The sequence below is a fragment of the Chiloscyllium plagiosum genome, unplaced genomic scaffold, assembly GCF_037043375.1.
Source record: "Chiloscyllium plagiosum isolate Xiang-an unplaced genomic scaffold, Cpla_swu_hap1 HiC_scaffold_3, whole genome shotgun sequence".
NCBI classification, from domain to species: domain Eukaryota; kingdom Metazoa; phylum Chordata; class Chondrichthyes; order Orectolobiformes; family Hemiscylliidae; genus Chiloscyllium; species Chiloscyllium plagiosum.
The window spans coordinates 68623379-68634240 of NW_028270141.1; the positions used below are offsets into that span (position 1 = coordinate 68623379).

At 40.0% G+C, this 10862-nt stretch overlaps 1 protein-coding gene across 1 annotated transcript in view; it reads left to right on the plus strand.

Annotated features, from left to right (window-relative positions):
• The window catches only part of tnfrsf21 (tumor necrosis factor receptor superfamily, member 21), a 75849-nt gene extending 73360 nt beyond the window's left edge, over window positions 1-2489 (plus strand). The window contains exon 6 of the mRNA XM_087980141.1: window positions 1037-2489. Within this exon, the coding sequence (XP_087836267.1) occupies window positions 1037-1266 (230 nt within the window). The 3' untranslated portion in view covers window positions 1267-2489. The remainder of the gene's footprint in view (window positions 1-1036) is intronic.
• Window positions 2490-10862: the final 8373 nt, after the last annotated feature.

Below are 10862 nucleotides of genomic sequence, written 5' to 3' on the forward strand. Positions count from 1 at the left end.
ACACTGTTAATTCTACTCTTTATTTTAAGAACTGCATCCGTTTTATTTGATTTTAAATTTTATTTGCAAAGACATTTCCAGGAACAGCTGGTCTAAATAAATTCATAATTTAGAGCTGCGTGAGAGCCATTGGAAGTAATGGTGTCTTAAAGTTGCTGCTACAAGCCCTAAGCTATTCCGTTCCTCAGTCATAATTATACAGTGTTTCTTTCAACAAGTTGTCTGCTGACTGAAAGCAGTATTAACCTTCCTCCACAACTTATTAAAGCTTTACTGGTAGGGGCAGCTGTGAAGCCATGACCTCAGTGATGCACAATACCTTTAAAAAAAACCTTCAGTAGATTTTGGAGAGATTGTGGTGACCATATCTTGTTACAGTGCTTTTTTTGTGAAGTTGATACTGGGATATTTTTCTTTGTTCAGCAAAACAATTTATACATTCAACAATCCCAAGTTTTAAAATAAGTCCGAATGGTGGTCATTCCTTGGAGTGAACATACAAAGGTATGGATGAACACTGATACAAGGTTTAGGATCTTAAAAACCTGAACTGATGGCTCAATTTGTAACAAAACTAGTCAGGTGCTCTCTCAGGAACCTGAACTGATTTTTAGCTGCAATGGCAAAAGAACAACTACATTTGACTGATCTCATCCTGAACATGAGGAAAAAAAATCAGCAAGAGGCAGGCTCATTCTGTTGAACATTCTGTGGTCTCTGCTGAGGGTCATGATAGTCAATGTCTATTTCTGATGCCCTCAGAATTGAACAATTTCACAACATGCACATGTCTCTCCTTGGCTGTTCTACTTCTCTGTGCAGCATGGCCTTGTAGGTCAGGTATTAGAAGACATCGATGAAATTGTATCCTAGCTTGAATTTATTACTCTTAGAAAGATAAGAAGCAAACATGAGAGAAGTTTTGTTTTAAATGCAAACTTCGAATTGTCAAGTATTTTCATTTGAGACTTCTTTACGTAGAACTGTTCAAAATGTTTAAATGGGCCTAAATATTTATTTCTATTCTAAATTGCAGAAAAGAAAGACACCATTTTACGCCAGGTACGTTTGGATCCTTGTGACCTGCAGCCTATATTTGATGACACACTTCATATTCTTAACCAGGAGGAGCTCGGAGTGATAGAAGAGATTCCCCATGCTGAGGACAAATTGGATAAGCTGTTCGAGATTGCTGGAGGGAAGAGTCAGGGTGCCAGTCAGAAACTTCTGGACTCTGTTTATAGCCACTTACCAGACCTCCTTTAATTCTGTGCAGCATTGTATGTGATCGGTCATATTTATTGATGCAGTACTGGTTGGTCAGTGCCAGTAAAATGAAAGAAAACTTGAACTTGTTCAGGTTACATGTGGCATTTCGCCCATCAAACTGGAGATTATCTTGGGTAATTCATTTTGTAGTCTGGAATTGGAAGTTTGCTTCCACTCTATAGAAGCATGGCATCTGTCTGGCATATAGAAGCCAGTGATTTGGCCCTCCTTTCATTGAATGATATTTCAGTTCACAAAAATAAACAAAGGCAAATTGTGTGCACTTTTGTATTCCATTTAGTGTATTTAACTGGTATGGATTATTCTGTGTACTCAAGCACTAACTTTTAAGCAATTCCTGAAGTAAATTTAAAATAGTGATGTCTTCTATGGAGCTTGCTTTGATTCAGTTTTTGTTCCTTAAATGCGCTGAAGTCTGGTCTCTAAATGTTCATTTTCTGCTTTTTAATGCAAGATTCATTTTTTTTACAGTTTTCCACTTCGGTTGCTCTTGGTCTTTTTCTGACTTGTTTTACTTTTTGCTGTTGAAATGGCTGTAGAAGTGGCTCTGATTTACAAATTGATAGATAAGTCAGAGCTTTAATAATCAACATAGTACTTGAAGCAAGCTGTTGTACTAGTTAATTTTACTTTTACATGTATTTTCAACAGCTGTCTAAAAAATGGTTGAGGATCTGATGAGAACTGCTGTATAGAATATTATAAAATGATTATAGCATATTGTGTAGAGTTGTCAAAGCTGGATGAGCACCATTCATGAGAGAAACTATTTTGTAGTGATCTTTCCAAGAAAAGAAAATTGCTGACCGGTTGCTTCGCCAGTTGGGATGACGTAGCTGGTTGAATATTGTGCAAAACTGGTGCTGAATTGCAGATCTTTTGACAATTTTAGCGGTACTAATGCTGTCACCTGCTACTAGCAGTATGTGAGAGAGAGCAAAACTATTTTTTAGCATTCTGCTTTGCAAATGTGGGAAGGGATATACAGGTACTTGTTTTAGTATTTTTTTGAAACTACTTGGAACAAGTCTGTTACCAGTCCAGAATGGTACTAATTTATTCAGGGTACAAATATTTGAGTGTTTATTACAATTATCTGGTAAAATCATGCTGCATTTAATTTCACTCGATATATAGCGATGTAAACTATTAATGAGATGCATCCAAATAAAAGTTCAAACTGCTTTGTTTTTCCATAACCATGTGTGTGTAATTTGTCCTTCAGCTGAAGGTCAGAGTTCTGGTTTTAGTCCAATTTGTCTATCAAGATTGTAACAGAACATTCAGTAAGTGTACAAAAGGATCTGTTTTCATATTAAAGAAAATTAGAATGGCTGTTTTTCCTGTGCAGTCTCCTCCAGACTTGTCACATTGATCTTGTTTGCTTCTGTACTTGCTGCTGCACTGGAATAACAGATGTCCTTGGTGAGTTGAGAAGCAGTTTTCCCTTTGCCTCAAGGTGAAATACCAATCTCTAGATGATGACTGCTGAATTTGTTTTTCCTTGAAAACTGGAGAATGCTTTTTCATTACAAGAGTTTTAGTTGGTGAAAACATTTAGAGAATTATGAGGGGATGAGGTCAAGCAATTCGAAACAGACTATATCCTGAGTTTGGGAGGCTGGAGCTAGGGGTGCATTGTATTAAACTTCTTGCATTCAAATTCACTTTAAACAGCAGGAGAAATCCATTTTATACGGAATGTTGTGAAGCTTTAAAAAGTGCAGCCAGCATTTCTGAATAAAGCAAACATTATAGGATAGGATCAAGGATAACCCAAAGGCATTTTATGCGTATGTGAGAAACATGAGAATGTAGGTCCGATCAAGGACAGTAGTGGGAGACTGTGTATTGAGTCGGAAGAGATAGGAGAGGTCTTGAATGAGTACTTTTCTTCAGTATTTACGAACGAGAGGGACCGTATTGTTGAAGAGGAGAGTGTGAAATGGACTGGTAAGCTAGAGGGGATACTTGTTAGGAAGGAAGATGTGTTGGACATTTTGAACAACTTGAGGATAGACAAGTCCCCTGGGCCTGATGGGATATATCCTAGGATTATGTGGGCAGCAAGACAGGAAATTGCAGTACCGTTGGCAATGATCTTTTCGTCTTCACTGTCAACGGGGGTGGTACCAGGGGATTGGAGAGTGGCGAATGTTGTGCCCCTTTTCAAAAAAGGGAATAGGGATAACCCCGGGAATTACAGGCCAGTTAGTCTTACTTCGGTGGTAGGTAAAGTAATGGAAAGGGTACTGAGGGATAGGATTTATGAGTATCTGGAAAGACACTGCTTGATTAGGGACAGCCAGCACGGATTTGTGAAGGGTAGGTCTTGCCTTACAAATCTTATTGAATTCTTTGAGGAGGTGACCAAGCATGTGGATGAGGGTAGAGCAGTGGATGTAGTATACATGGATTTTAGTAAGGCATTTGATAAGGTTCCCCATGGTAGGCTTATGCGGAAAGTCAGGAGGCATGGGATAGAGGGAAATTTGGCCAATTGGATAGAAAACTGGCCAACCGGTCGAAGTCAGAGAGTGGTGGTAGATGGCAAATATTCAGCCTGGAGCCCAGTTACAAGTGGAGTTCCGCAGGGATCAGTTCTGGGTCCTCTGCTGTTTGTAATTTTTATTAATGACTTGGAAGAGGGAGTCGAAGGGTGGGTCAGTAAATTTGCAGATGATACGAAGATTGGTGGAGTTGTGGATAGTGAGGAGGGCAGTTGTCGGCTGCAAAGAGACTTAGATATGATGCAGAGCTGGGCTGAGGAGTGGCAGATGGAGTTCAACCCTGCCAAGTGTGAGGTTGTCCATTTTGGAAAGACAAATAAGAATGCGGAATACAGGGTTAACGGTAGGGTTCTTAGTGAGGTGGAGGAACAGAGAGATCTTAGGGTCTATGTTCATAGATCTTTGAAAGTTGCCACTCAGGTGGATAGAGCTCGTAAGAAGGCCTATGGTGTATTAGCGTTCATTAGCAGAGGGATTGAATTCAAGAGTCGTGAAGTGATGTTGCAACTGTACAGGACTTTGGTTAGGCCACATTTGGAGTACTGTGTGCAGTTCTGGTCACCTCACTTTAGGAAAGATGTGGAAGCTTTGGAGAGGGTGCAGAGAAAGATTTACCAGGATGTTGCCTGGAATGGAGAATAGGTCGTACGAGGATAGGTTGAGAGTGCTAGGCCTTTTCTTGTTGGAACGACGAAGGATGAGGGGTGACTTGATAGAGGTTTATAAGATGATCAGAGGAATAGATAGAGTAGACAGTCAGAAACTTTTTCCCCGGGTACAACAGAGTGTTACAAGGGGACATAAATTTAAGGTGAAGGGTGGAAGGTATAGGGGAGATGTCAGGGGTAGGTTCTTTACCCAGAGAGTGGTGGGGGCATGGAATGCACTGCCTGTGGGAGTGGCAGAGTCAGAATCTTTGGTGACCTTTAAGCGGCAATTGGATAGGTACATGGATGGGTGCTTAAGCTAGGACAAATGTTCGGCACAACATCGTGGGCCGAAGGGCCTGTTCTGTGCTGTATTGTTCTATGTTCTATGTTCTATGTCTATGTTCTATTATCTAAGAATAGGTTAAACAGTTAGTTAAGGTAAGGCAAGTTTTTTTTTAAAAAAGGCAGAAATTGGGACTGTAATTGCAAGACTTGAGGATAAACATCAACATGCACTTGTCAAATCAAAACTTGTTTCCATTTAGTTTGTTCTTTTAGAAAGGTATAACTTATTTGAAGCATTTAACCTTGCTATATGGATATTTATAAACAGTTTTTGTTTTATTGAGAATGTATGAGAGAACTTAAACAGGCATGTTTTAAATGCTTCATAGAGAAATAACTGAGCTCTGGCATGATTAAAATTTCCTTTTTTTAAATCCTAACAGAGTTTAAATATTTACAATGATAAAATATAAGTTCTGGCTTTCAGATTGTACAGGGTTCAAAATAAATCTTCGTTCTGCCATTAGTGAGAGCAGGAATGGATCCTGGAAATGTGGTTGGTGGAGCAGTGACCATGAAGTCAGACTCTGAAAGGAACTTCTGCTCCAATCACAGATTCTGTTGCTAATGATTTTGTTGTACCTTAAGATTCAAAATCTCTGGAGAAAGAACAAAGCCAGAAGGGTAGGAACCTGTGATTGGAAAAGCTAGAGCCAGCTACTGTGGCTGTTGCCTTGCAGGAGAGTTCCAGGTGCACTGTCACCAAACATTTGACATTTGCCAAAAAACCAAGAAAAACAAATGAAAGATGGGCAAAGAGTCTGTGCTTGTAATAAGGTTGGTGAAGGGCAGAGTTGGCTATCAATTAGGCTTGTGTTAGACCAGACCTGGCTGTACCTGCATACTACACAGCATGAGTCAATCCTTAACAACTGGAACTTTCACTTCTAGTGATAATGCACCAAGTCTTTGGTGAGCTATATTAAGCAAGGTAAGTGCTGTGTCCACAAGAGATGGTCACAACTCATTACATGGCTGTGTGGTTGACCCCGTAGACTGTTAGGCTGGATTGTTTGTTCCCGATACAACTCTTTAAAAAATTGTCTTCAAGGAAAGTAAGAAACAGTTGTTCTCTATACTTCTCTCCAGGGGCAATCTGATAGCTTTCCCAAAACACATCCTGTTTGAACATTACCATTCTGGGTACAGAGTAACAACGGCTATGATAATAACTAAAGCGATCTGTGGGATTTAGTGTCTCGGAAATGCAGGTTTCCTAGAGGTTCTGCAAAACTTAAAAGAAAGGCATGATGTATCTATTTTTAATCATTTTCCCAATTGCAGCCAGCTATACGGAGGCCTATGTGACAGGGTGGAGGACAGCAGAGGCAAGAAGTGAAGATGAGTTGAAAACTGCTAGGAAGGGTTTGGGTATTGAACATTCGACCCCTGGATGAGTGTTGGGCATAAGATGTGAGGGAGCTGGTGGTAAAGAAATTGGGAAGTGAAGAATTTAGACCACAGACATTTTGGGTAAGCATTGAACAGCAGACAGTGGGGTTGATGGAAGGTTAGACATTGCAGGCTATTAAGGTAGGTCTTACACTCCGACATGATTACTGCAGAGTTAGATTGAGAACTGTGTAGATGTCACTGTGATGACTCCTGTGGCTATGTAGCCTGTTTATACTTGTCTACACTTTTTATATAAAAAGTATATTTGGGGACCAAAAGCTCGAGACTTTCTGGCGGCACCGAACAATGTTCAATGTGACTCACTGCCAATAAAGAGAATTAAAGGAGGTGGTTCCATAATAGCAGAAATGCTCAGCACAATACAGTTTCTATTTTTCAAAACGTCTACAATTTCTAGTAATGTTTTGCATTTCCTTATTTAAAAACTTTTGTTTTAATCTTAACTGACCTAGACTACATAAGATATAATAGTAAAAACAGTATGAAATTCAGTCTTTATGATGGCGTTTTCTGGACAGGCAAAATGATGCCTGCTTTTTAATATTTTCCAAAATGTTTAGAAGAGGGACAGATTACAATGCGTGAGCAATGAAGTTGAGGAGGGGGGCTGAGAGATTTGATTTTTTTTGTTACCAAGGGATACAGTTCTTTATACGTATGAACAAGAGTAGGACACTCAGCCCTTTCGAGTCTGCTCCACCGTTCAATATGATCATTGCTGATCCAGCATTTTTTCACATTCACTGTCCTGCCTTTTCCTGTAACCCTTGTTAACGCTATTGATAATTCTATCAGTCTCATCCCTAAATGTACACATGGACTCTGCCCATACAGTTCTGTGACAAGGTGTTCAAAGGTACTCAATCCTCAGTGAAGACATTCCTCCTCATCTCAGTCTTAAATAACCTGAAACAACGCCCTCCGGTCCTAGACACTCCTGTGAGAGCAATTATGCTGTCAAACCAGTTAAGAATCCAATATATTTCAATGAGATCACCACTTGTTCTTATAACTCCAGTAATTGGAGTCCCCTTTAGGCTTTGCTCATTAAACAATTCCTGCATACCAGAGATCATCCTAGTACTCAGCAGTCTTGTAGTGAAGCTATTACAGTTCAGGGGCTTCTAATCTACCTCCATCAGTGACTCCTTTATTATTTCTATCCAAACTAATTTACATTTTTGATCCTGTGAACCAAAATCAATGTCTCATACCCTCAAATGTTTTGGTTTTAGCAGTTGTCAGCTTACAACATTTTTTTTAAAAGAATAGCTCACGTTAAACCTTTACTTCTATTTTACTTCTATTTGTGCTATCAATTCCCCTGACTTGGGGTAAATGTGTGTATTCTGAAGAGGAGTCCCAGGACTCAAAATGTCAACTTTGCTTTCTCTCCACAGATGCTACCAGACTTGAGTGTTCCAGCAATTTTTGTTTTCATTTGTGCATTCAATAAAGAGCCTTTCCCTGTCTTTTTGCCATGTTTCACTACTTTTAAATCTTATATAGTGGTGCATTTTTATGTTTGCACATTGTTCCTTCCTATGACATTAGTTATCATTTTCAATACTCAGTATTTTTTCTATTTAGAGCTGTATAACATGGAAATAGACCCTTTGCACCAACTCATCAATGCTGACCAGATAGCATAAAATAACCAAGTCCCATTTGCCAGCACTTGGTCCATATCCCTCTAAACTCTTCCAACTCATATACCCATTCAGATGCCTTTCAAATGTTGTACCAGCCTCCAGCACTTCCTCTGGCACCTCATTCTACACGAGCACCACCCTCTGCCTGAAAAAGTTGTCCCTTAAGTTCCTTTTAAATCCCTCTCATCTTAAACCCATGCCCTCTAGTTTTGGACTCCCTTACCCGGGGGAAATGATCTTGGATATTCACCCTATCTGTTCCCCTCATGATTTTATAAATTTCTATAAGGTCACCCCTCAGCCTCTGATGCTCCAGCAAAAATAGCCCCAGCCTATTCAGTATCTCCTTAAAGCTCAAATCCTCTAATCGTGGCAATATCCTTGTAAATCATTTCTGCACCCTTTCAAGTTTCAAATCTTTCCTGTAGCATGGAGACTAAAATTGAATGCTGTATTCCAAAAGTAGCCTAACCAATGTGTTCTGTGCAGCCACAACATGCCCTCCTAACTCCTATACTCAATGCACTGACCAATAAAGGCAAGCAAACATCCTGTCTACCTGTGACTCCACTTTCAAGGAACCACTAACCTGCACTCCAAGGTCTCTTTGTGCAGCAACACACTGCAGGACTTTACCATTAAGTGTATACGTTCTGCCCTGATTTGCCTTTCTGAAGTGTAGCATCTCCCATTTATCTAAATTAAACTCCATCTACCACTCCTTAGCCCATCTCATCAAAATCCCATTGTAATCTGAGGTAACCTGCTTCGCTGTCAACTACACCTCCAATTTTGGTGTCATCTGCAAACCTACTAATTATACCTCCCATATTCATTGCTGGAAAGTAGTGGACACACCACTGATCACGGGCCTCTAGTCTGAAAAGCAACCTTCCATCACCATCCTCTGTCTTTTACTTCAGAGCCAGTTCTGTATCTAAGTGGTTAGTTTTCCCTTAATGGTTCCCCATGCTAACCAATCTACCTTGTTGAATGCCTTACTGAAGTCCATATCAATCATGCCTACCACTCTGCCTTCATCAATCCTCCTAGTTACTTATTCACAAATCTCAATGAAGTTAGTGAGGCATGATTTCTCATGCATAAAGGAGAAAGTGAGGATTGCAGATCCTGGAGATCAGAGCTGAAAATGTGTTGCTGGAAAAGCGCAGCAGGTCAGGCCGCATCCAAGGAACAGGAGAATCGACGTTTCGGGCATAAGCCCTGCTGACTATCACTGATCAGTCCTTGTCTTTCAAATACATGTAAATCCTGTTTCTCAGGATTCCCTCCAATAACTTGCCCACCCTCTATGTCAGGCTCACCAGTCCATAATTCCCTGGCTTCTCCTTACCACCTTTCTTAAATAGTGGCATTAATGTGAGCCAACTTCCAGTCTTCTGGCACCTCACCTGTATCTTGCTCTTTTAATGTTCAAAATCACCCCTCATTTGAACATTTCTCCCCCTTAGTATTTAGTTAAAGTCCATAATATTCAATTTGCCAGAATCCTGGTTCCAGTGTGGTTTTGTGGAAGCTGTCCCAATGGCACATTTCATAGAGGCTGGGAACATCGGACCTACAAGCATGAATTGGCCCTTCATGCTTATTTGGCCCTTCTGCCAATCTGTGGTCTCATCACCACATTCCTGTCTAAACCTGACAACCCTCGGGTCTCTTGATGAAAAATCTGTGTAGTTCAGTCTTGAATACATCTAAAGACCCAGCTTCTACTATCTTCTGGGTAAGCCTCTTATTTTTGCAGTACTGGTACAGGTAGACAACCCTTTACCCGAAATCCCCAAAGTCCAGAGGCTTTTTGTGAAATTGTTTTCTCATTATCAAGGTTGTTTGGCGTGCAACCAGTTAACCCAAGTCAGCATGCACTCTATGCGTGTCACTCGGTTGCGATATGGGAAGACGTGGCCCAGCTATGGCAGGCCTCAATTTTTCTCTCAAGGCCCGTTTTACTCAGAGTCTGCTCCTCCGGTAAGGTTTTTTAAACTTTCACCATCAAATTGTCACTTATTCTGAAATTTGAAAAATTCTGAATTCCGAAAACCAGCTGGTCCCAAGCATTTCAGATAAAAGATTGTGCACCTGTACCAAAGTCATATGACTTGGAAACTCTTTTTCAGACACTAATCTTTGAGTCACCCATTTAGAACTCCCTGCCTAATGGCATTTTAAGTCTACCGACACCTATTGGACTGCGGCAGTTCAAGCAGTTAGCTCACCATCACTCTTCCAATGGCAATTCGGAGGAAGGGTCACTGAACCCAAGACGTTAATTCTGATATCTATCCACACATGCTACCAGACTCACCGAGCTTTTGAAGAAACTTATGTTTTTGTTTCTGATGTACAGCATCTGCGGTTCTTTTTTTAATGAAGAATTGTTGCTGGCTCAGCCTGTAAAGCTCATATCCAGAGTGAACAAACAGAGTTAACTCTTTGGTCTTGTTTACTGTATGCAAATTTGCTAATACCTCAGACAGTACACTTTTGTGGTTCAACTTTTCAATATGATCCCTAGATATTCAAATTTCTTTAATCACACCTATGTTATTGGTGTCTGGGTGCACCATGACTTATTTATCACCACCTCTGTTAATATCTTAATATGCCATAGATAATGGTGGATAAGATAACACATTCTATGGTCCAAATGATCATATTTTTACTTGGCATATTAGTTCAGTCCTTTCTTGCTAAAATATTCTATACTTGCATTTATTTTCAGCTTAGTTTTTCATCTCAAAATGCATATTTTACTTACCTGAAGACAGTGTATGAGATCAAGGTGACAACACAGATGGTTACCAAGATGATGCACTGGAATTTAAAACATGTCCACATAGAGAAGATTGTGCATGCTGTTGGAAGAACAGAAATGGACCACTTGACAAAAAGAATGCAGTACAAATCTGGCTTTGAGCTAAAACTAGTAATATTTGTTAACTTGACAAATAACTGTGCTGCAGCAAGGGAATTTGGTG